The 25,860-nt window shown below is 37.7% G+C and overlaps 1 protein-coding gene across 1 annotated transcript; it reads left to right on the plus strand.

The window, feature by feature from the left end:
* Window positions 1-1,947: 1,947 nt before the first annotated feature.
* On the plus strand, window positions 1,948-25,367 carry tsc1b (TSC complex subunit 1b). The gene is made up of 22 exons (XM_089123527.1): window positions 1,948-2,161; window positions 6,073-6,328; window positions 6,455-6,558; window positions 9,646-9,798; window positions 9,909-10,053; window positions 10,251-10,405; window positions 11,375-11,448; window positions 11,546-11,724; window positions 13,020-13,138; window positions 14,793-14,958; window positions 15,062-15,180; window positions 15,403-15,499; window positions 15,969-16,064; window positions 16,173-16,785; window positions 18,264-18,307; window positions 19,401-19,567; window positions 19,755-19,937; window positions 20,177-20,287; window positions 20,442-20,564; window positions 20,664-20,851; window positions 21,006-21,179; window positions 23,140-25,367. The coding sequence occupies exons 2-22, from the start codon at window positions 6,220-6,222 to the stop codon at window positions 23,726-23,728; spliced, it is 3,708 nt and encodes a 1,235-aa protein (XP_088979653.1). The 5' UTR covers window positions 1,948-2,161; window positions 6,073-6,219; the 3' UTR covers window positions 23,729-25,367.
* Window positions 25,368-25,860: the final 493 nt, after the last annotated feature.

A 25,860-nucleotide genomic window follows, 5' to 3' on the forward strand; every position in this document is an offset into this window, starting at 1 on the left:
TTCTTTAACGTGCTTCACCTTGTATAAAATAGTGAACGTTTGCTGAGAGCTCAAACATGCACTAAAGTTACAAATCATCAATCTATTTTGGCTGGCTAGTTAACTTAGAATCGCAAATTCTATTGTCACAAGGATTTCTTTTCTTATTATGATTAAGAGATTAAGAAGGAGTATTTCTGCTGTGAGCGTTGTCTAGCATTGTGGCGCAGCGGGAGCGTGTTGGGCTCATAACCCAGAGGTCAATGGATCGAAACCATTCGCTGCTAGAATTTTTTTTTTGGTAGCGATTTTAATATGACAGTTTGTAATCTCAAGGGTGAAAATAAAGCCAGGGTTATTATAAAAAACTTTTCGTTATTTAAAATAATATAAATTAATACTACTGGCATTATTGAATCACTACAGCAGAGTGGCGCAGCGGAAGCGTGCTGGGCCCATAACCCAGAGGTCGATGGATCGAAACCATCCTCTGCTAGCTTTTGTAATTATTATTGTGTAGTGATTTAAAGATAACAGCTTGCAATAAAATAAAATTTGATTAAATTAAATTAATAAAATTTGAAATAAAATACACGTAAACTGAAATTAGGTATGACAATGTTATTTTATTTCGGCTAGTTGCAACATTTTTCATTTTTATTTCATTTTCATTTAGTTTTACTGAAAAACACACAACATTAAAAATACAAAAAAAAAAAAAACCTACTCCAAAATATTAATAAAATATATAGCCTAGTAATAGTCAGTGATAGCCTATATAACAATGTTGCTAGGAATTACTCAAAAGGGGACATATAAACAGTAAAATGCTTATTAGCCATATTACTTTCAGAGATTAACAAAAAGGACATGCAGGGAAACTATCAACTGAAGATGGAATACCTAGATCTATTTTGAGGGAAGACATCTTTGATAGAGGTCTGTGACCGGTATTAACCACTAGAGGGACCTCTCCACTAAAACACAGTCTCATCCAGAACATTTAAACCATAACTTGCATTAATAGGCCAACTCCGTATAAGTTATTTTTCACTTCCTATATTCATGCTCTTGTGAAAAGCAGAGGCAGAGATGAGTGTACGAAATTAAACATTACTGTAAAATGAGATAACTATGAGTCTAATGAACGGATAAGGCTCAATTTGTAGTTCCCACAAGAACTTCTGTGATCTCTCCCTGTGTGATTACAAAACTCCTTAAAAATTTTTTCATTGGAATATAAATGTGGATGTTTGACAGAATTAATAACAGTCTCAGTCACAAATCACTTCAGTTAAATGGGGAAAATATATGCTACTAATGAAAGTAAATGGTGAGGCTGCTTTATATCTTCTTTTGTGGAAGAAAGTCATCCCTTGGGTTTCCAATAACATGAGGGATGAATAGTTTTTTTTATTTATTTTTTTATTTAGCAATTTATGATTATCGGCCAAGCTATAGTTGACTTAAATTATTAGCCTTTAGATTTTAAGCTAGCTTGTTTATCTGACACTCATTCATTCATTCATTCATTCATTCGATCTTTCTATTGTTCAGTCGTTTATTTATTTAGCTACTAAAAATCTTTCACTAGTTTATTCTATTTGGATTTTATGATACTTTACTTTTTTCATCATTTATTTATGTAAGCCTATAGGCTATGTTTAGGACAAAGTGATTTTTTATACGCCTACTTTTTAAAATTTAGATTTTAAGCTAGTTTACTTTGTTTTTCTTCACTCGTGCCTCCGTTACATATGTATGTAAGTATGTATGTTTTTTAAGTATATTTAAATGTAAATAGTTATGTAGTCTAAATGTAAATACTGCTGGTCCGATTCAGCGTCTCCGCTCGCCACCTGAGTCACGCGAAAACCGCATTACAGAGCGCTGCATCCCTCCACCCTTCAGAAAAACAACTCAGGGTCTAGCTGCAGGATTCTCTAAAACTTCCACACATGAGTCTTACACCCACCACACTTCACTGTATTTATAACATATGACTGCTGGTCATTTCTGAGAATATTCACGTCATACAAAAATGTTCTGCTTCCAGATACAGGCGTGTTTTTGAGCGCACGGGGATTATTTCTCCTGCACAGTTGCGGATGAGGACCGCGCAGGGAGGGGTTGTGAGGTGTTCAAGATGGCGGCGCCCTGTGGAGTGCAGTTGCTCTAACAGGTAAACAGGTTTATTGTACGATGTTTTTTGTGGTGATATTTTTACGTCATACGCAGTGACAGTCTAAATGTTAGATTTGCTTTCTCCTCAGTATTGTACGTGCATTATAGAGTCTTTCAGGCGTTATTTCTGGTTTGCACTAAGCTTGTCGAAAAATAAGGCTCTCTTGATTGGGACTGCCAGTGAAATAATAGTCCTCATTCATTGTTACAGTTTCGAAATAAATCTCCGCATGCATATGCGCGAGATTAAGGGGGAAGTTGACATGCATAGGGGCATGTTACATTTGCTGGCGCATTTATGGAAACAGTCCCGCAGATTCTGGCCATTGTTCTCTCGCGCTGTTTACGCTAGTGGTCATTTCAACACAGAGCTGCTGTCAGTGCATGCAGCCTAAGACACAACATCTATCTCCACATCTGCACATGTTTGCACTTTATTTTTATTTTGCCCCATGCATAGGTTAAAATACAGACATTGTGATATTTGTTGCGCGAACAGATCCTTTTGCAGGCAAATCATGAAATGCAGTTTCAAGCTATTCCCTTATTTTATTTTATGATTACTGCAAATTGCAGTAAAAAAATCATTTGCACTATGACTCTCATGTCTTATCTATCTATCTATCTATCTATCTATCTATCTATCTATCTATCTATCTATCTATCTAATTTTAAAATTTTATTTTTAAAACAATGCAGTGTGGTCACTTGGAGAAAACACGTTTCTCTACCTCTGTAAGGACGTGTAAACTGAAACTGAGAGATTTAAGACCCAAAACTAAGTTAGGCTTTGAAAAGAATGAAGTCTTCACGACAGCTTGTACACAACCTCTTTAAGGAATTTGTTTATGTGGCCCTAAACGTGGCATATAAAGCTTCTTTGTGCTGTGTTAACAGCCCTGTTTTCCAATTGGCAGGCGCAGCCACAGTTCGCGATGAGGTCGTCCAGAACTTCATCTTATTAGTGTTTTTTTCCTCCTCAGTGTGATGCATGCTCTTATTTTGTGGGATACAATCATGACGTTAATCAATGAACTTCTTTGTATTTCCATTGAGGCGTCAGCTTGCCATCACCCTTCCCTAGATGGTTGTCATCTGGCACAAAGAAAATGCATAGAGCAGTGCTTTGAGTTTTATAACAGCTGTTTGTTTGGTGGATAATTGGAATGGTATCCAGCAAGTATGTTGTATGATGTTGTCGAATACAAAGAAAAATCACTATTATATGGGCAAGATGTCCTGATAGTCTTCCTTTAAGCATCATGGCTAGTGTGGTTTGAGTCAGTTAATGGATCTGCTACTAGAACTGGAACTTTTACTAGTCTTGCTTTGTGGCATTGCCAACTATTATACATTTTTATATCATTTACATTCATTACATTGTACACCATTCTTCTAAACTGTGCTGATTTACCATTCAAAACTTTGGGGGTCAGTGAGATTTTTTGTAATAATACTTTTATTTATTATGGATGCATTAAATTTATCAAAAATGACAGTAAATAGATTTCCGTTTCAAATAAATGGTGTTCTTTTGAACTATTATTATTGTAAATATTAGGCATCACAACTGTTTTCAATATTGAGATAAGAAAATGTTTCTTGAGGACCAAATCAGCCAATTAGAATAGTTTCTGAAGGATCACGTGAAAAATCAGCTTTTAAAATATTTAGATCCATGGTCCATCCACAAATTTTTATAATTATTTTTTACTTTTAATTTTACTTTTTTCTTTTGTGTACAGATGTGTAAATGTATCGCTTATGAAGCTGTTTATGATGGTTTACCCAATACTCAGGGCCTGTGAAAATGTCGACTGTACATGTAACATTTTGAGCCACTGGCCCAGCATGCAAGCAAAAGCGATTTCTTGCTGATTATTCCATGCTACTCTATCACTCCAGGCATAGTCAAACTTCACTGCTCATCATCAAAATAGTGTGTTGCGACGAATGCATAACATCATAAAGTGTTCTTGTACTATGTAGTCTATTCTTATCAGGCCATTGAGTCATGTCACAATTCTCTGGTCTCGTGAATTTCCCTTTGAATCTTTGACTTCAGCTTGTTCTCGTTGACCTGATGTTGCCAGGCTGGTGTGACAACTGCTGACTTTTTGTCATGTTTGTGCAAGAACAGGTCGCAACATGTGAATCCTGTATGCTACAGATTCATAATATGTTTACTTGCCTGAAACTTCCAACCCACATTATCACAGTTGGATGTTAATGAGATCAAGTAGTACTCTTTTTCATCATAATCGCCATCATAATTCTCTGTGAACTTTCGTACATGTTGCAGTGTTTTTTTTTCTCACTCTAATTGAAAAGTTTACTTAAAGAGGTCATTAACTCGTTTTTTTTTGTCTGAAAAACCACTTAATTTAATTTATAAGTAATAAGCTAGTTTCCTGTTTTTGACCCTCTCAGTGTTTCCCACGGGATTTTGTGAAACTGGTGTGCGGACATCAGGACCCCTATAGCCTATTGAAAGAATTTTGTAGCCTACATTTTAAGGTTAAATTCATCAAAAAATATCTTGTTACATAGTTGAAACATTTGCCAACAATGTCAAAACATTAATGGGTATTACATAGGCTTTATACATCTTGGTTGTGGCAAATACATTTTAGAGAGATAGTTCACCCAAAAATGAAAATTAGCCCATGATTTACTCACCCTGAAGCCATCTTACTTGAGCTTTGTCCATTCAGATTCAAGCCTAGGTTTTACGACCAGTGGGCAGCTGGTCAACCTTCCTCCTTTATCCGGGCTTGGGACCGGCAGGGGATGTATTTGTCCCCCAGGGAGAGTTAAAAAAAAAAAGCCATCTTAGGTGTATATGACATTCTTCTTTCATACGAATATAATAGGGAGTTATATAAAAAATGTCCTTGCTTTTCCAAGCTTCATAATGGCAGTGAATGGCTGTATGTCTTTAAAAATCAAAGTGCATCTATTCATGATAAAAGTGCTTCACCGTCTCTGGGGGTTAATAAAGGCCTTCTGAAGTGAAATGATGCGTTAGTGTGAGAAAAATGTCCATATTTAAAACTTTATCGACTAAATTATCTAGGCCGTACGCATCGACTAACGGCAAAAGAGTACAACACACAACGAGAGGTGTCAATTGCCGTCATTACGTTGGGCGGGGCTAAAGTACTAGCCTAGGCGTTGATCATCGTCTTCAGAGGCGGTCTTACATCACAGTATTACGTCATAATTTGACATCCAAAACGAGTCGTTTGGGCAGCTTGGTTTCAATAAAAGCTGTTTTTGAGCTAACAAGGAAGTTTGGAGTTCTGAAACTTGATGTATTAATAGTACAATGAATGACCCATATAAATGTACTGTATACATAGATGTCACATTCGTCCATTCACAGTCAGTGAAGTGTTGTCACTCAAAGTAAGAATCAATGATGCCACAACATTACCCTGCTTCTGGTTGTGAAACCGACGAGATTTAAGTTCCTGAAGAAATGGGATCACCTTTCACTGGTGAGAATGTGTTGGTTTGTGTTTTAACTCAATATTACAGGTTTTTACTATTGTACTTTTTAAAGTTTTTACTTTAACCATGGTAACTTTTTAATGTCGTGTTAGCTAACGCCTTAGTCTTGCTGTATTGTGTTAGTTTAGCAAGTCATCATCAAGTCTATATTGCAGATATAGATTTTTATGCGTCTAACTATGGTTGCAGACAGTCAAACTGCTCTTGAATGTTCACGGACAGCCTGTAATGATATGTTTATCTCGTACATGTCAAAAGATCAGGGAAAATCTGATTTCTCAATTCATGACCACTTTATTTAAAGGCAGAACCTACAAAATGTTCTCATGAATATTTCATTGAGACCGGCACTTCTAGACAAGTGCAGTGATGTAAGCCCTCAAATGTCTCTTGCAGGTGTGCCTGGAGACTGTATCGACGGGCGGCCCTGGAACCCTTCCAGGCTGGACAGGACACGGGACGCTGTGAGAGTGACGTCTGAAAGTCCTTCCCCTCTCCCTTGACTGTTTCAGAGACACCCACCTCCGAACCCTCCATACCATCATGTCCAGGGAACAGCTCAGCATTGGGGACCTGCTTCCTCTGCTGGAGACCTCTGACCTCCGCCAGCTGGATGAGATCAAGGGCCTTATCAATGAACACCTCAGCACAGGTCCAGCCAAGTTTGAAAGTTGAATTTTCAAACTTCTTGATATTTTATGCATGATTCATATTCAAATTCCCTGCCTGCAGTGTTTTATTGCATGACTGACAGTCGGTGTGGATTCATGTTTTGCAGATCGAGGGTCCGTGCTGCTGAACGGCTTGGTGGATTATTTCCTGGAGACCAACTCCGCCCAGGCAGTGCACATCCTGTCCTCAGTGAGGGAGCCACACGATAAGGTGAATGACTGCTTACGGATATATCTCTTTTTCACCATGAGTCTCACACTCAATTTAAATCCATGATCCCTGGGCTTTTCTGACAAACAAAAGCTTCATGGTTCAAACTTTGAAAATTTAGACATTTTATTATCAATCTTAGTATTGTAATTTTATGGTTGTACTATATTTTAATTAAATACCCATATAATTATTATTTGAATTATAATAACTAAAATTGCCAATTATTTGAATTATTTTTTTTAACTTTCACTATAAAAATCACTACAAAAATCAAGTCACTACCCCAGTTTCTCTTGCTCCAAATTATAGGTAACTACTTAGTAAAATATTTTTAAAGACAAAATTGTTTGGCTTTTAGTGATGATTATTTGTTATAATTATTTCATATAATATATACAGTATATTATAACCCAAATTTGGCATTATTTCAATTATTAAGCATTTAGTCTAAATGAATATAAAAATATACAGATAATATGTCAAATAAATACGATTTGAAAAATCAATACATAAAGCTTAAAAAAGACTACATATTAGCTTACATGTTTAAGTCTCCGTATACATATAATGTTCTGCTACTAACTTTACAACATTCACTTGCACTGATACAGCAAGATATTTTATTGCTGTATAAATGCATTTGTATATTTTATGTGCTTCAATATCTTGATCTTCAGCAGAAGGGTAAATTGAATCTCGCTGACTCTGAAGTGAATCGCATGTTTCAAGGCATGCAATTGGCTTTTTGCTACTAATGTCACACTTTCATGTGCACACACTCCATGGTCTCAGGATCAAAGCCTTAGTTGATAAAGCCTGAGAAAGTTGATGATCAGGTACCAGGTTTGTTGGTCATGGTACCAACAAAACAGGATTGGATTGGTTTGGTTTTGTCAACTAATTCCTTAACCCTGAGTTTGTTCAACTACCAAACTAAAAATCGTTATAGTTCTTGATAAGCCCCAGAGGAGCTTTGATGTCATACTATTGTATAAAAAAATGACTTCATGCAAACAATTATTAATGGACAAGTTTTAGCTTGAGCACAGTTAAAATGTTTTATAATATAACATCACTGAAAAGAGGGCCATTTTTTCCACATTTTCCATGTTTTTCCCAAATTCAACCTAGTCTCCAGAGTAAAAAAATTATAGCTTTTTTTAAATGTTTGATATTTTTCTGCAGATGTCCTACCCTAAAAAAATTACCCATTCAAAATTCTAGAATGATTGTTTCCAAATAGCTTTATTCAATTCAATCATATATATATATATATATATATATATATATATGAAGAGCTCTTTTCCAAAACGCTATAAATCCATTTCAATAGTTTTCAGGAAAACTACATTTTTTACCTAGACCCACACATTTTGTGAATATTCAAATTATCCTGTTTAAATGTTTTATTGGTTCAGTCTGAACATTTTGAACAATAATTATTAAATCAAACAACAATATTGTTAATGATAATTTAAAAGTTAATTTTATTTTTTTCCAAAACGCTATAAATCGAAATAAACCTCAAACAAATAGTACCAATTTCAACATATGCATGAAAAAAAACAAATTATTAATACCAATTTCAACATATGCATGAAAAAACTAATTATTAAAAATGATCAATATATGATAACGATATTCAAAAAAGGGATGGGCACCCCTCCAGCACATGCACACACACACACAGGCTACATAACATGTGAGCAAAGCGGAGCAGCATGACGCTTAAATATAAGTTAAAAAAAAAACAACAAAAAAAATAAACATTTCACATTTGTTTTTAATAATATTACATTACTTATTTTTATTATTTCATCTATGTTGAGTAGGCTATGAAAAGGGAACCGCATGAGATGAGTAAGATAGGATCAAAATTCAAAAGCTGCCCAATATCGGAAAATATTTGGAGTGCGTCAGACATGATTTTGACCACTTATTAAGTTTTGTTTTGTAGAAAGCTTGTAAATTTCGTTTCATATAAATTGTATCTTCATTTTAATAAATGTTTCATCGACAAATTGACTGGATTAATACATTAGAAGTAAATATCAGACAATATAATCAGGACACAGAGGCGCGCAGGTGAACCGGAGCGCGTCTCATATTATGAACCGAAACACCGCGATGCTTGCCTCACACAGGCCTGAGAACTAAGCTACAGAAAGCTTTAAATATCTACTTTTAAACAAAACAATTAAAAACTAAAATAAATTGGCAACTCTCTGCGTATGTATAGGCTAATTCGAAGTATGCGTTTCTCTATGCGCGTTCACTGCGAAGATGGCGAGTAAGCATCATCAACTTTATCTTTGTTGCTGACACTGACAGAAAACACTAGTTTATTAATAAACAATTCAAATGTTTCATGCATAATCATTACTTTTGCCGGTTCTTTGTGGCAAGCTTTATGCATACGTTGAGATGCGGAATATGCAATTAAAAACGCTCATATGGTTTCTCTCCCATTTAATTAAATCAATATATGTGATTACTGATAATACAAATGGCTTAAATGATCTACTACTAGTCGACTAGAAAACTAGGACTCATTTTGAGGAATGAATGAACATAATAAACCTCTGTTCAGAGTGCCGCCGTGCTGGATTGTGTAGAGCGCTCATTGAATTTGAGGATTTATCATGTTTAGGCTAAAAACAGGGCTGGTGCTTATCGCGGCTTGGGAAGAAACTGTATCTTGCAGTACATTTTAAACAAGGAAATATAGCGATTCGGCATGAAACGTTGATAGAGCAGTGAAAGGGTTCTGTCCGCAGCAGAATGACACGACAAACTCATTTTTTTTAAAAATGTCGTTTAACGCGTTTTGGAAAAGAGCTCTTCATATATATATATATATATATGTGTGTGTGTGTATCACAATAAAAATTCTTAAGCTAAATAAATACGGAGCTAAAAAAAGGAGCTTTTCATCTAACCAGCATCATTTAATCTCCTCTGAGAATTTGTATTTTATTTCATTTCTATCTAATAATAATAATAAATGTCTAGGGCAGAGAACAACATTATTAACTGTTACGGTGTGGCCTGTAATGTGACTTGGCTGTGTTGTCTGTTTCTCAGCACCTTTTTGATAAAATGAATGAATGCATGGCTAAAGCCCCCTGTCGCCTGCCCACTCTCACTCTACTGGGTCACGTTGTCCGTAAGCAGCCGTCTTGGATCCACAAGATCGCTCGCTATCCGCTGCTGCTATCTCTCCTTAAATGCCTCAAGGTAAGCTCATAATGTTAAAGATCTTTCAGATTTGCCTTTTGGTCTCGGTATCAAGTGCCTGGTTGTTTTGAAACATGCTGTATATATATACGATAATTTGTGTGTTACAGACAGACACAGATGTTGTGGTTCTAATAACTGGAGTCCTGGTGCTCATCACACTATTACCCATGATTCCTCAAGCTGGCAAGCACCATCTCTATGAGTTTTTCGATATCTTTGGCCGTCTGGCTTCCTGGAATCTGAGAAACCCAGGTAAGAGATGCTAACATCCAAATACTGTATGACTCTGTTATGCAATATTTTTACCTTTTGAGGTATGTATTATTATTCATTAAAAGTCTCTGGGTCAGTTTCGTCTCCCACAGAAATCCTGAAAATATGACGAGGCCTTTTTAAAGTAGAAGACAAAATGATGGTTAACTAGCTGTATGATCAATCTCTGTTGACAGGACACATACCGGAGGTTTATCTCATCCACCTGCACGCAAGTGTCTACTCGCTCTTCCATCGGCTGTATGGGATGTACCCCTGCAATTTTGTGTCTTACCTGCGCTCCCATTACAGCATGAAGGAAAACATGGACACTTTTGAGGAGGTGGTCAAGGTGAGCTGCTAGTCATTCAGTTTCCCAGAAGGTTTTACTAATACATAAAATTGTAAGGAAATTCCATTATTGTTTGCTCATCCTCATTTTCCTTTACTTTTTGTTCAGTACAATAAAAGTAGAAGTAACAAAGTGCCTAGTATTGATATGAGTTAGGATGCATGAGTAATATATTGGTTATCGGTTAATATTGTCAGTTGATAATTTGTATATATATAAAATATATTATATAGATTCTATAGACACTGTTAATAATAATCCTCAGCAAATCTCAAAATTAAAATACATGTTTTATACTATAGTATTGTCCTGCTTAAATTCACTATTATTGATTTTAGTGTTTACTGTTTTATTTTTAATTTATATTAGACAAATAGTATAGACTTTGATCAACCATTTATCAATTATTTGCCAAAACATTGTTCAAAAGTTTGGCGTTTTGAAAGAAGTCTCTTATGCCAACCAGAACTGTGTTTATTAGATCAAAAATATAGTAAAAACAGTAATATTGAAAAATGTTATTACAGTGTCTCAGGATCTTTCAGAAATCATTCTAATATGCATTATTTGGTGCTAAAGAAACGTTTCTTATTATCAATGTTGAAAACAATTGTCCTGCTAATTATTAATTTTGTGGAATATTTTTGTATTAATTCTTGATGAATAGAAAGTTTTGAAAGAACAGCATTGATTTGAAATTGAAATATTTTGAAAAATTATAAATGCCTTTACTGTGATTTTTGATTTATTTGACAACACTATTAAGAAGTATTAATTTATTAAAAGAACTTTTGAATGGTAGTTTGTGTCTGCATTTTAATATTGCTGCATCAATAACCAGTAAATGTCCAAAAATGACAAAAAGTACCTTAAATTGACTTATCCCGTGATTGCCAATAATGAGTGTGTCATTTGTCAAATATAACCAATCATGTTTATTTTGTATTTATGCTTTTGTATGTGTTTCAGCCCATGCTTGAACATGTCAGAATACACCCTGAGTTAGTGACCGGAACCAAGGACCATGAACTAGACCCCAGCCGGTGAGGCAATGCTGAATCATGTCACTTATTTAATTGCATTTAGACTAAACCACGAATGTCACAATGTTTATCCTTCATTTACTTTTTTTCTGTACAGGTGGAAGAGATTCGAGATCCATGATATAGTTATAGAGTGTGCCAAAGTCTCTCTGGATCCGAAAGAGGCGTACTGTGAAGAGGGCTATGCCAGCATGCCTGAGCATTTCTGTGCTCATCTACAACAACGTCCGGCTGATTGCACTGCCAGCCCTTACGGTGACTTCCACAGTAGCTACGGTAACACCCTCATCCTGTCCGAATTACTTACTCACACTTTACCTGCTGGAATATAACACTTAAAGGAGGTCATATGATGATATTTTAAAAGTTAATTATGGTGCTGCTCATGTGGCAGTCAAAAATTACAGAATTTTTTGAATACGCTATATATACTAAATATATTTTTAGTTAATAGTTTCTATTTTTAGGGGGTTTTACGGTACTAAATTATATTTATGGAACAGTTATGATCAATTTAATCACTTTTTGAGCACCTAAAAAATAAATTTCCAACTTAAACTATAATAAATCTTGTATGTTTCTAGCATAGTTTTGTAGCATATACTTACAAGTTTGGTCTCTTTTCAAAGAAGACACTTGGCAGATAATTGATGGAAGTGAAAAGGAAAAAGAAAAGTTATAGAAGCTTAAGTTTAATATTATTAAAAACTGCGTAAAAATACTATTTGTAAGTTTATATGAAATGTATATCGTCCAAAACATGTTTTACTCTAAAACTTTGTGAAAATCAAAGCCATCATTTTAAACAAGTTGTGCCAAAACCTTTCCCAAGTTTCGTACCATTTAAAATAAAATAAAAAAAAAAAACCTAAACTTAAATTAACCAACATCAACAACACCAGAAGGTTTGATTATTGGGTGCAATAGAATATGTTAACATGCTTTAATGGCTTTAATAAACATCTTGCACATTATTGCAGCACCTCTTTTCCCAGTCTGTCTTGATTGGCCAAAACCCTTAAGCGCGTGTCAGAAATGTGATGCTCCTTACCATAATTGTGACTTTCAGCTTCCAAAGCATCTAAAGCAATTGAAAACACAGTTAAAAATGCCGTCGGTATTACCATGTCAGTTGTAGCCTAAGTCGGTTTCAAGCCGATCGAACCAATTTAGCGAGCACAACTTTAACAGAACGTTTCACAGTGGTACGTTTTTGTTAAGCTTTTACCTTTCAGAGATACGTTATAATGGTTTAATTTGCCGCCTTCACAGTAACAATGTCCTGAAATAAACTTTGTCCATATACAGAAGTGTATATTTCCTAGATGTGTTTTGACTATATAAATAGATGAAAGGTCATGAGTTCAGTTCTCAGGGAATGTGTGAAATGATAAAATGTATATCTTCAATGCACAACTAAATAAAAGCATCGGCCAAACGCATAAATGTATTTGGAAATGAAGTTAGACAACTTAACCAGCATTCTAATTCAGTCACAGTCTATTTTCAGGCAAACTCTGCTTTTCTAGCAGTGACAGGATGTTTTTTGATCATTTTTCTGCCCTTTCCAGGAAGTTCTTCCTCAGCTCATTACTCCACCCCTCGTCAGCCTGTCGTCCCTCCCTTGGCCCTGTCCTCTTTCTCAGGGAATCAGCCCCCCTATCGCAGCCCCACTGGAACCCGTCGGCAGGTAAGACTAAGAGCACAAACAATGTTGTGAGTTTGGTGTGAGGTGGAACTACCTGTTTGAATCCAAGGAATCAATGCTCTGCTTATAAAATGTGCAAATAAACTGATCCAGTGCAGGAATTGGCATCTGCTTCCCTTCTCCCTCTTGTTGTTTGTCAGCTTGTCAGCTGTTGTCCATAAATCACCCATCCCTGAACCCCTCCCTTCCCGTTGCACACCAGAGCTCCCCCCCTCCATGAATCATCTCCTTGTTCTCCAGTCAGTCTGAGGAGCTGAGAGGAAAGGAGGGGAGAGGTGTTGAGTCATTCCGGTGGGTGTGCAGGGCTTTAAAAAGAGAGAAACATGCCATCTCTTGGCTGACACAGAAACGGTTGTCTTGACAATGTGAATGACGCAAGAGCTCTTTCTCCTGGTCTGTCACCTCCCACTATCAGAACTTTTATTCTGAACGCTCTGCTGATGGAAAACAAACAGTGTTGTGTTTGTGTTCTAGTGAGGCTCATAACTATTGACATTTGGTCATATGTTAATATTTTTTGGTGTGATCATGGTTCAAATTTACCACAATTCAAGATTAGGCTATGTGATCTCAATTTGTGATTTGATGCATTTAATTAGTGGGGCACTGATAGGGGATGCAGATAATGGCTATTTTAACACTGAGATTAGCAGTCAGATCACGGTGAAGTACCACATGTTCCTGGATCAACATCTTTGTTTAAGTTTACAGTTTATGCCAAGTTTAGGCTTAGAATCAGGGTGAAGTACTTAAACATCAGTGTTATTCACCTATCATTAACCTCTGGTTTTAGGGAAGAGTTATATGGGTAGGATTATGTTTAGGGGTAGGGATTGGGTAAGGACTACATTTTGGGACAGGAACATGTCTTACTTGGCAAAATCCCGGTAACCGTCAGACCACTATCAGACTATTTTTGTGTGCTCTCAAAAGGGAAGGTGCTTTTTAAAATATAGTACTTTGGCAGAGTTAAATGCAATAATATATCTCTTTAAGTTAGTACTAGATCTTGATCTATATCTTAAAATAGGCAGAAACATTTAAATATACAATATTGGCAGATAAAAATATGCAAAATTGGCAGATAAAAATATGCAATATTGGCAGATAAAAATATGCAATATTGGCCCATTATGGTATTTTTTTTTTTACCCTTTTTACTTTATTACACTTTTACAAGCATTATGGTAAATGATACCGCAATATGCAAACACATTGTGAAACTTCTGGCAAAAATGTACATTTGGTGAAATCATGTCAATGTGTATACACTACTGTTAAAAAGTTTTGGGTTGGTAAGTTTTTGTTTATGTTTTTGAAAGAGTGCTCACCAAGGTTGCACAAACTACTGTGGAAACAGTAAGATTGTGAAATATTATTACAATTTAAATAAATGTATTCCTCTGATGCCAGCTGAATTTTCCGCAGCCATTACTCCAATCTTCAGTGTCACAGAATCCTTTAGAAATCCTTCTAGTATTTTGATATGTTGCTCTAGAAATTTTCCTTATTCATTTTGAAAACAGTTGTGCCGCTAAGTATTTTTGTGGAAACTGGGATACATTTTTTTTCTGGTTTCTTTGATGAACAAAAAAAAATCAAGGGACTTATTTTGTGTGTGCTTGGTTATTTATAGAACTCCAGCTGTGAATTTAATGCAACATATGGCGTGAAGGATTCCCTCTGGAGCCCCTCCTCCCACTGTGGCATGGCCACACCCCCTTCCTCCCGTGGGATGTCGCCGAACCCGGAACTGTCCCAGAGTGCCTCTTACCTATCGAGCCGCCTCTACAGCACACCCGGTGACTATACTGTCTATGCTTGTCCGTAAGGCACATATTTTGTATGTTGGCACAGGTATGTATGAATACTAGTATGAATTTGGTCTTGTCACCTTTCCTGCAGCGGGTGGCAAAGTCACCCCGTCATCCAGCACCCCTGCGGCCGCCTCACCTCCTCCCAGCTTCTCCGATGAGTTTCCCCCTGTGTCTCTGCCACGCAGTACCGCTAGCCCACCATGCAAGGTACTTTTGTATAGGATGAACTTCTGCAGAATAATAAAAGATATTTCGAAAATTGTTTTTGTCAAAAATAGCTGAAACGTTCTTCATTGAAGACAGAATTAAAATTTTGAGTGAACCGTTCCTTTACCTTCCCTTGTTAAAACAACTTCAAGTTTGCTCTGAGATCATTTTGCTTGTGTAAAGTTTCACTACAAGCTCTTTTGACTTTTATGTGCTCCATAGGATGGTAGACCTTTAGACCACACCAAACCTGTCTTGGTCAGACAGGAGCCAGTCAGAGAGTTTGAGAAAATTGGACCTGATACGATCAATCACAGAGGTATGTTACGAGTAAAATTGTTTTATCATAACTAACATAGCCTGATATTGAAGTAAAGGTTTGATTTTCTTTAAAGAGTTAGTATAACTATTTCCTATTTCTTTAACCTTTGGCATAGTTAACATTTTAAAGTGCTGAGCGGAAAAGGCAAGTGTTTGGGGTCGTTCACATCAAGGGTGGTATTTCGATAACTATAACTTTTTAACAATCATTGGAATTCCACACCACAACTCTAACAAGACAGAAAAATTATATCGTTGGAAACACTTTCAGAATTTTTTTTTTCTAGCTGATTGACAGCCAATCAGAATCCACCCAACTTTAAAGAGATTGAGCATTTAAAGCGGCATTGTGTGACAATCGTGCCTTAGTGTGGATGCTAATAAAGTTATTGTTCTAGTTATCATTCTTGTTGTGAATGTTGGGCCTTTAGATGTGTCATTAAGACCAAGTCTTTTATCTGACCTAGATGTCAGAGGTGAGAACATGCCAATGACCCTGACCGAGCTCTCCGTGTACATGAAGGAGCAAGAACAAATGAGAATCGAGAAAGAGCGGGAGGATGGTATGAACTTGTGTTTCTTTCACACTCACACTTCCACAGTTGTGTTCTTTCCCAACAGACAAACTAATCCATTAAACAACAATCATTTTCTCTCTCCCATCCTGTCAGCTGCCATCACAGAGGAGCTTCTGAAGTTGACCGAGGAGAAGCAAGATTTAGCTGGCCTTCGTGGCTTTGACTCTCCGTTCTTCAACACCACGGAGACCCTGACCGGCACACAAGAGAAACCCCTGCCCTCTTCTGTCCTCTGCGGCTTGATCAGAGACCCTCACAACGCCATCTCAACACCTGACAAGACTGAGATCACACCCGGGGACAGAGGCAGAGTGAGTAGAGGCCCATCCCAGGAGCACCCCTGGTCTTTCCAGCCAGTGTTCATGCCCATCGAACACCCAACGCACAGCCAACTCCATCGGAGCTCTTCCGCACCGGAGGACGAGGCCCTGAAATACGGCCTCTGCTCCCCTAGCCCGTGCAAACCGCCACCCCTGCCGTACGAGGCTCTGTTTGACATGGCCCTGCCTCGGGCGGCCTCTCTCTTCGTAGGGAGGAAGACCACAGAGATCGTGCAGCGAGTAGCCTTTGAGAGGTTCCAGAGAGGCGATTTGAGCAAGCAAGGGGAGGAGGAGGGTGTGGAGGGGGTTGTGTCTGCCTCCCCCCTGGAGGTGCTGGATCGCCTCGTGCAGCAGGGCGGTGATGCCCATGACAAAGTGCTAAAGAGGTAAGCCCCTTTTGAATAATTCAAGCTTGTGGTCCTGTGTGGTAAAAAGGTCTTGGCTTGTTATCAAGAGTGTGCAAGTTCAAATCAATGTTCAAATGTATGATGATTAATGGGTTGTCTGTTGTAAACCCTAATAAGACTTTCCATGATTCCACCAAAACACATGAAATGACAAAATCAAAGCCAATCAAGGCCTATTTGGAGAGGGACCTTCAAGTGGTCCTGGCAAGCTTGTACCCCCCATTTGTTATTAAGTCAAATCTAATCGGCTATATTTATATATGTTTTATACAATACAGATTGTTTCAAACCGGCTTCACAGTAATAAACAGGAAAATAACAGAATCAATGATGCAAACTTCTTCAAATATAAGACAAATTCCTCAGTAAAGGAACTCCCAAAAAAGGCAATAGTGGCATAATTTAGCGCAAGTCAGTACAGTGTTGAGTCCGTTCAATGACTGTAAAGTTCATCAGTTATGAAACCATAATAATGAGTTTCAGCTATAAGCAACTCTACAGAAGGCAACAGTGGTGTTATTCAGCTTTTAATTGACTATCTAAATTATTTTTATTTGGCTACTATTGACTGAGTAGCTTTTATTTGATCTCAATTAATATTTTTGGTCGACCGTTTTGGGCGCAGTCTGAAGCCCTGATAACAGTGTTGATTTTGGAAAATTCATTACCGTAATTATGAAACGAGTTCAGTTCAGCTATAATGAAGCTCTACAGAGACAATAGTGTCATCATCCAGCTCAATTCAGTTCAAGTTTTGTTCTCATCTGCCATTTCTATATTATAGATCAGTGATTTTACAATGTTTCAAATTTCAAATTCTGGAGTTGAGTGACACTGATTCAGATTTCAGAGTTTGCTTGGAACTGTTGGAATTACGATATTTTTGACTCGACCCTGAACATCTTAACAGCCATGTAGCAACATACTGACAACAACAACCCAGAACACCCTAACATTTGTATAACATGCTTTTAGGACACCCTCCTCATGATGAATAAATAGTTTTCTTTAGAAAATGTAAAACAATCTAGTTTAGTTTCCAATCTATAAGACTTGCTAAAGGGCTGCTGATGTAGTTCTGAGCCTCTTTAAGAAGAACTGGATCAGACTAGTTAAAGATTTGCCCACTAACTCACTATCACACTGAAACAACTGTCTGCTTTGTCCCGTGTCACATCCACTGCCACGCAAATCAATCCACAGAGCAACAGCAGAGCCTGTGTTAACCAAAAACAATCAGAGCTCTTTCTGTCTCTCTCTCCTCCTGGGCTGTACAGGCCATATCCGAAAACACATAATTGAGGCGTTTTGGCTCTGGTCAGAGCGGGTTCTGTGATAAAAGGCTTGCTCTGCCAGAAAAGCAGTGTGTCCGAAATTATTTTCACATTGCCACTGACCTTGTTGATTCCCTGTGTTTTCCCCCCCTCTTTTTCCAACATTTCCGCAATCACTCTTAGATTGCCCCTGCCAAGCAAGTCAGCTGACTGGACTCACTTTGGAGGTAAACAACATTACATGAGGACACATTCAGCTACTTGTGGGAAAGTGGTTCTTTTAGAGTAGTTTGAAGTAAAAGTTTGTTCTTCCAAAGTTTGAAGGATGATATTTTGAAGAGCAATGGTAATTCAACAGTTTTGGACCCAATTAGATTTTATTGTAAAAAAAAAAAAAAAAAAAAAACACATTTATATATATATATAAAGTTTTTAATTTACATTTTTTTTTAAGTAAACAGTTTATACCTAAAGTTACGAATAATGCTTTAGATATATATATTTAGAATGTACACGTGAATGTACACTTGTACTTAAATGTGACACAAAATGCTATTTTCATCTCCTCAGGGTGGACCCCGTATGGTGATGGCCATCTTTATTATCATGTGACAAGCTGATTAATGCACACATTGTTTTAGTAACACGCCTATTATCGGACACTTTTAGTTGTGAAATAAATTAGTAATGGGTGACAAATAAACCCATCTTGAACCTATCCTATACCTATATTTAATGGTGTTAGTAACTGAAAAATTTGGGGGGGTTTTGAAGGATGTTTTTGAGTATATAAGAACCCTGCCCAGAAAAAGGCCACTGGAGGAAAAACATCCATTTTAAATGGTTAGTTCGCCCAAAAATTAAAATTCTGTCAGTATTTACTCACCCTCATGTTGTTCCAAACCTCTATGTGTTTATTTGTTCTGCTGAACACAAGGAGGATAGAATGTTTTAATCAAACAGATCTCATTCCCCATTGACTACCATAGTATGTATTTTTTCCTACTATGGTAGTCAATGGGGAATGAGATCTGTTTGATTAAAACATTCTTCCAAATATCTTCCTTTGTGTATAGTAGAACAAATAAACACAGAGATTTGGAACAACATGAGGGTGAGTAAATACTGACAGAATTTAAATTTTTGGGTGAACTAACCCTTTAATGTTTGATGTTTAATTTCAATATTTTTTATTTATTTGATGCTTGAAAAGAGCTACTTTTAAATGAACTTCAATGGAGAAAGATGCTTTTTGCAAGCAGAATAAAAAAAAATGTCTTAATTGCTTAAATCTGAATAATCTTTCTTTCTCATGCACAGGTTCTGCTCCTCTGGATGAGCTGCAGACACTGCGTAGTCAGCTTCTGCTGCTTCACAACCAGCTCCTGTACGAGCGCTACAAGCGAGAGCAGCATGCTGTACGTAACCGACGTCTGCTTCGGCGCATCATCAATGCTACCGCGCTCGAGGAGCAGAACAACGCCATGGTAACTTAAACACAATTTCATGACCTTTCAAAAAGCAACCGGTTGAAGTCAATGGTTAGAATTAATGCCATTAGATTTAAAATGGTGAACTGTAAATAGTTCTTTTTCGCAAGGCTTGTTTTGTTGACCACTAGAGGGTGTCAGAGACTAATGCAGTTGATTTGTAAATCTGTGTTTGTTTCAACAGAAGGACCAGCTGAACCTGCAGAGTGTGGATATCCTGTCTCTGAGAGAAAGTCTGCAGGTGGAGCAACAGAGATACCGGCAGCTCTGGGACGACCGAGAGACTGTAGTTACACGCCTGCACAGCCAGATTCGCCAACTACAGCAGGCCAGGGATGACTACTACACCAAAAACCAAGAGTTACAGGTGCTTTAAACACTTGTATTCCTCCCAGGATACTTTGCTATTTCAAATTAATGCATCAAATTTGACTTTTTATAACTTATAACACTTTTGAGCAACCTTATCCTACCTTAATAATAAAAAATAAGTTAAACCCAAACTTTTGAATGGTAGTGTATTTAATTTAATGGTAGCAAATGAGGTGGCCACAACATTCAGAAACAGGATGATGATTTACTATGCATCTGTGATGTTCCACTCAGAGTAAGCTTCAAGAATGCCAGAAGCGAATAGGTGAAATGGAGGCAGAGCTTCAGAAGGCGAATAACAAGGTGTGCCACACGGGACACCTACTGAACCAGCTCACTGTCAAGGTAAAAAATAATCACCTATTGTCTCTTGAGCTTCAAAAAGAGCCATTTTTAGTGTATTTCCTTTAATTGTGGAGTGAACTGTTCCTCTAATTTTTGGAGTATAGTGTGATTGTGTCAGTATCATCATTATTGTCCCCTATCATCTTTTTTGTAGTTGTCATCGAGTGAAAGTATTCAACAGCAGTTGAGTTTTCTGAATAAGCAGCTGTTGCTGTTGGGAGAAGCTCATAAACTGTGTGTTCAGGAGCTGCATCAGGCTGGACCGGATACTAGCAAGGTACAAGTCAAAAGAACAAAATACCCAGCATCTCTTTTATCGTTGCCATAAATCATATTTACAGTATATTTTCTGTCTTCCTCCACTTCTCTCCTGTAGGAGGTGCAGATGCTGCAGATTTCCTGGGGGAAGGAGACAGAGCGTCTTAAGCAGAATCTGTTACTTCAGAGCCAAAAGCTGGATGCTGCTCAGCAGAGAGTGGCGGAGCTGGAGACTCAAATCTCGAAGAAAGAGCACCTGATCGCAGAACAAAAGAAGTTCCTTGAAGATGTCAAGGCTCAGGCCAAGTATGATCTGAAGGCTGTTTATACCATACAAACAACTATTCTTCACATTATTAACTCTTGAAAACTCCCACTCCGTGTTTTATACGATATGCTTTCTTGTTTAATTCCATCATTTTACAATGTCTGACATCTTTTCTTATTCGCCTTGGCTTAGAGGGGAACTGCAGGCTTCTGAGAGCAGATATCAGGCACAGAGGCGGGTAACTCTGGCTCTGCAGACTGAGCTTTTGCAGCTTTACAGTAGGCTGGAAACAGAAGTCTCCACTTCCACTGCTTTAGCCTTACCGGCAGAGGGCGCCATTGAGCCCCGCAGTTCCACCGAGCCCAGGTAGGACTGAAAAAAATCTGAAAACTATTGTGTCATTCAAATATAAATTAAATATAAGACGATAGGTTGCATTTTTTTTTCCTGTCCAACTTACTACTACTACTGTGTTTGTATGATTTTATGATATGCCATTGACAAAAAAATAGTTGGCAATAGTAACTGCTATTAAAAGCACACTTAATTACTTCAATACCACAGCTACTAGCCTAACTAATAAAATACACTGTGAACAGTCAGTAATAAAATAAGAAGAAATACTCTAAGTCTAGATAAATGCAATAGAATAAAGTTACAAATAAAGTATCAATGTACATAAATGTAAAATATGCATGTAGATTAATCTTTGTTAAAGCTGTTTTGTTGTTTGATTTATATTAATGACATAGACAGCAGAAGTGCTAATAGACTGCTGACACTTTAAGACCTAATGGATACAATAATGATACACATCAGATTTTTTTCTCTCAACTGTTTGCATTCACTTGAGACATAAACAACTGCTTAAAGGGAGGGACACACCAAACCGATGCCAAACAACTAGCGCTGATGAAAGCCGATTGTGTTGTCGCCTGCATCGGGGAAAAAAGCTGCCCTTTTTCTTGAACACACATAGCATGCCCGTTCTGCGCCTGCGTGTAAATGAGAGAACTCACTGTTTCTGCAGATAAATTCGTCATTAAAAGGGAAACCGACACTGCAGATACACAAAGCAGTGTGTGATTACCGTTTTGAATATCGATCCTGCTGATTACTTTCTTTATTCCACTTCGCTAATGTTAATATTAAAATATTCGCCAAGGAACACTCAGGTAAGATGAAATAAAATTAGAGCAGCCTTCTATCTGTCCCGTTTGACTTTGCTCAATGTTTTGGTATTATTCTCATTCACTGACTCATTCACTAAGCTGAACAGCCAGAGTGATCTCTCTCACCAACGGCACACAACATGATTTTACATGATGAATCGGCCCCCCCAAAAAAATACGGCGTCCGATTATAGAGCCAATGGTGTGGAACACAACAAAAAAAAACTACGTCTTGGTGTGTCCCGGGCTTTAGAGAATTCTTGCTCAGACTATTTTGAGTATTTTTACATTATTTTTTTTGTGTGTCTGTCCGTTCAAGCACAAGAAGACACGAAAGAGCAATCAATTCGGTGTTCGCGATAACAGTGCACATGTTCTGAATTGAGGCGCTAAGATGGTTTAAAATTGCTTGAATGTGTAGACTGGCAAGACAAAACTTTCACTCTATGATTCTTAAGCTTTACAATTAGTCTGCAAATCATATGCATGATATATGGGTAATGGCTTGGTAGTTTTTCCCTTTTTTTGTGCTATTTTTCATCCCATGTTAAAGTCCCCGTGAAATCAAAATTGAACCTATTTACTTTGTTAGCGCATATTACTAGTCTTGTGGTGAACAATTAATCCGTGCAAGTGAATATATATTAAAAAAATGTTTTACCTTCGTAATCTTTAATCAAAATCTGAAAAGTTACTTCCGGTCTGGAACGGTTTCTTTTTCTGATGACGTAGGTTTCACAGTTTGGGTGGGGAAACGCTTAACCACTCCCCTCAAACCGTTAGTTTGCTATGAGCGAGAGATGGAGAGGAGGAGCGCTAGAGTAAAACCCTGCCCTCTGTTCAATATTCCGTTTCACTTGGAAATACGTCACAGCACTGGAGAAAAATCGTTTGCAACTTCCGGTTCACGGGGACTTTAATTTTATTTTTATGTTATATTTTATATATCTAATAATTTTCTTTCCAAATAACTTTATTACTGCAGTGCACAAAAAGGTAAAAGGACACCAATTTGTGTCCTGTTTTTGTGTCATGGGTCAGTTTGTGGTTTACTTGATTATTGTGCATTTTGTGGCATTTTTGAGGGCCCACCCCACCCCTTAATAAAATTATTAAGATTATGACATTTTTTCTGGTTGTTTCTGGTGTCATAGTGTCATAGTGGTGGACGGCGCAGTTAAAACAGCCACCAAAGAGGACAGCAAGTCATCTCAGTCTCCGCGCGGCAATGGCAGCACTTTATCTCCAGGGCAGCCCAAGGCCAGCCCTTCCTCGGCCAACTCTGTAAACGGCAATCGAGACACTCCCCCACCTGTCCTAGTGGAACCGCCACTTCACCGTCCTCATTCCCCGCTGGGACCCCCAGGACCCATGGTCCCATCTGACACCCCAGTCACCGTAGGCTCCTACCCCAGCGCCAAAAGCTTTCTGGGTATGCGGGCAAGAGAGCTTTTCCGGAACAAAAGCGAGAGCCAGTGTGACGAGGATGAAGCCCCGCCTCCGCGTCTCACTGGCCTATCGCAGGGCCTGAAGACTGAGCTCTGCGTGGAGCCGACAACAAAGAGTACGCCCATCTCCACTGCTGCGCAGAGCTTCACGCTCATCACATCTGCTAAAGAAACCCAACCTGATGCTCAGAGAGCCAAAAACCGAAACACGTATGGTTCACGATGCCCAGAGAGGCCCAGGCAGCAACCGTTAAGGATCATGGACTATAACGAAAGTCATCAGGAGCACAGCTAAAGTTACGGGGAAATGGTGAAAGAGAGAGGGGGGGGGGGGGGTAGAGATGTGCGAATTTAGATTATTAGAGCATAAGGCAAGACTCTTTCAATTTTCGGTGTTATCTGTCACATTTCCACAAGCCGACAACAGGATTTGGAGCCAATAAATCAGTGAAACCCTCGCCAAGATTAGATAATTGGAAAGCCTGGACTAAAACAGTGTGTATAGAGGTGGTCTGGTCACACAATGTCTTTTAGTTACCCCACACCAGAAATGTCACAGCTGCTTCTCTTTTTTTTTTCTTTGTTTGCTAATTTATCCGCTCCCTTTATCCAAGCAATTCTTGCAGCATGTGGAAGCTTTGCATTTAGGCCGTTAGAAGCAATATAAGTTGATACATTTGTTGTAATGGTACAATGCTTACACCCTCACAGCTCACCCGCACAGAGCTGAAGTGTGTGTTTGGATGCCAGGAGGCGGGGCGGTCAGTCGGTTGGACGGTTGTCTTGTGCCAAGCAGGAGTCAGCGTTTCTTTAAAACCATCAGGTTTTACCTTTTAGACATGTCAAGTCATGTTGATCTTTACTATGTTTCTGTGTATGTGCGATGTCTGTGTGTGTATGTGGAACATGATGGCCTGTATCCCAGACTTAATTCTGGGTTAAATTGCACTGTCAGTTGGTAAAATCTGGATTCAAGAAATGATACAGCCAAATGAAAGGAAGGTTCGACAAGTTTTTATATTTTTTAAATTATTTATTTTTTTGTCATATCCTCCTTTTTAGCTTTTCGAGTATTACCAGTCAAGCACCAGTGCTTTTAAAAGTTATATTGCATTGAACAACAGCCATATATTAGTTAAACCTAGGAATCTTATCCTTCTGTAATCGCTATAAAACATCATAATTAAAATCTAGATGGCCATTTTGAAGCCTTTTCTACTATTAAATAAAAGTAATTCGCTTCGACGATACTAACCTTCCAGTCTCAAGCTCAGTCATCATATTCGCTCAGAACTCATGAAAATAGTATGGATGATCCCTCTCACGTTAGCGCTCTGCAGATGTTCAAGTATATAATTACTAATTTTGCTTCATGAGTGCCAAATACTCAATAAGACAATGACAGTATTTTGTAGAGCTTAAATGTACTGGTTTTTGTTGTATTATTTGAGCACATCATTTCTTATACTAGCACATATCAGTTAGAGGGGGTAAATACAAGACTCGAGTTTTGTCAAGCTGGAAGTATGTGGACTGTAGCGATGAGAGCTATATAATGGAAACAGTGTAAAATATCTCCACGATTTCCACGAAATGGCTACTTTGCTAGTCAAGTGTCATATACGAATTGCAGATGTAGTAAGTCATACTCAAATTGTTCCCAAATCCTGTTGTCCCCTTGAAGTCTGCTGTTCCTTCTGCCTTGCTATCTAGAGCATGTACAACAATCCTCTTTTAATGCCAACAACAGGAACTATGACTTAAGATACAAGGTACAATCAGCGTGAAATGAAAGGAAAGTTTGAATAGCTCCTTTGCTGGAGATGAAGTTTCTGGCGGTTTGGTGTGGGAGGGAAGGAAAAGGTTCTTAAAGCAGTTGCTTGTGTTAACTGTGAATGACAAAAATAAAATCGTCTTCAATGTTTTGCACTACAGATTTGGGGTTGTCTTGATTATTTTCCTCTATTAATTTCATTCTGATGTCTGGAATGGAAATGTAATGCAATTTTAGGCTTACAAGCTATGCTGGGAAGAAAACATCACTGCCTTGGCTGTTGCCTGTAATGATTTGAAGCTATTTTAAATGGACGATGCTTGTTTCAGAAATGTTACAACAGACAGACAATTAACATTAGTTTTTTTTTAGGTATATAAAATGCATTTGGGCACATTTAAGTCACACGTAATGTATGGATTTCATCGTATGTCAGTTTCAATTTAATGGTAATGTTTAATTCGTTAAAATGCAAAAGAACCAAAGAAGTTTAAAATATTACAACGTTTGCAACCGGAAGAAATAGACTTTTCTTTTGGTCAAGCTCCTGGTGAAGCGTAAATGGATGTTTGGATGTTCGCATGCTACTTTGAATTCGTGTTTAATTAGCTATATTTGAATGCGTAATTTAAAACCTATTAAACAATACTCTG

The sequence above is a fragment of the Pimephales promelas genome, chromosome 19 (assembly GCF_988280905.1).
Source record: "Pimephales promelas chromosome 19, fPimPro1.hap1.1, whole genome shotgun sequence".
NCBI classification, from domain to species: domain Eukaryota; kingdom Metazoa; phylum Chordata; class Actinopteri; order Cypriniformes; family Leuciscidae; genus Pimephales; species Pimephales promelas.

Bases quoted from the DNA above. Each gene is read 5' to 3' on its own strand.
- tsc1b (XM_089123527.1), top strand. From the start codon at position 6,220: ATGTCCAGGGAACAGCTCAGCATTGGGGACCTGCTTCCTCTGCTGGAG. The intron at 10,406-11,374 runs GTGAGCTGCTAG...TATGTGTTTCAG, and splicing joins CTTTTGAGGAGGTGGTCAAG to CCCATGCTTGAACATGTCAG. The intron at 21,180-23,139 runs GTAGGACTGAAA...CTGGTGTCATAG, and splicing joins CGCAGTTCCACCGAGCCCAG to TGTCATAGTGGTGGACGGCG.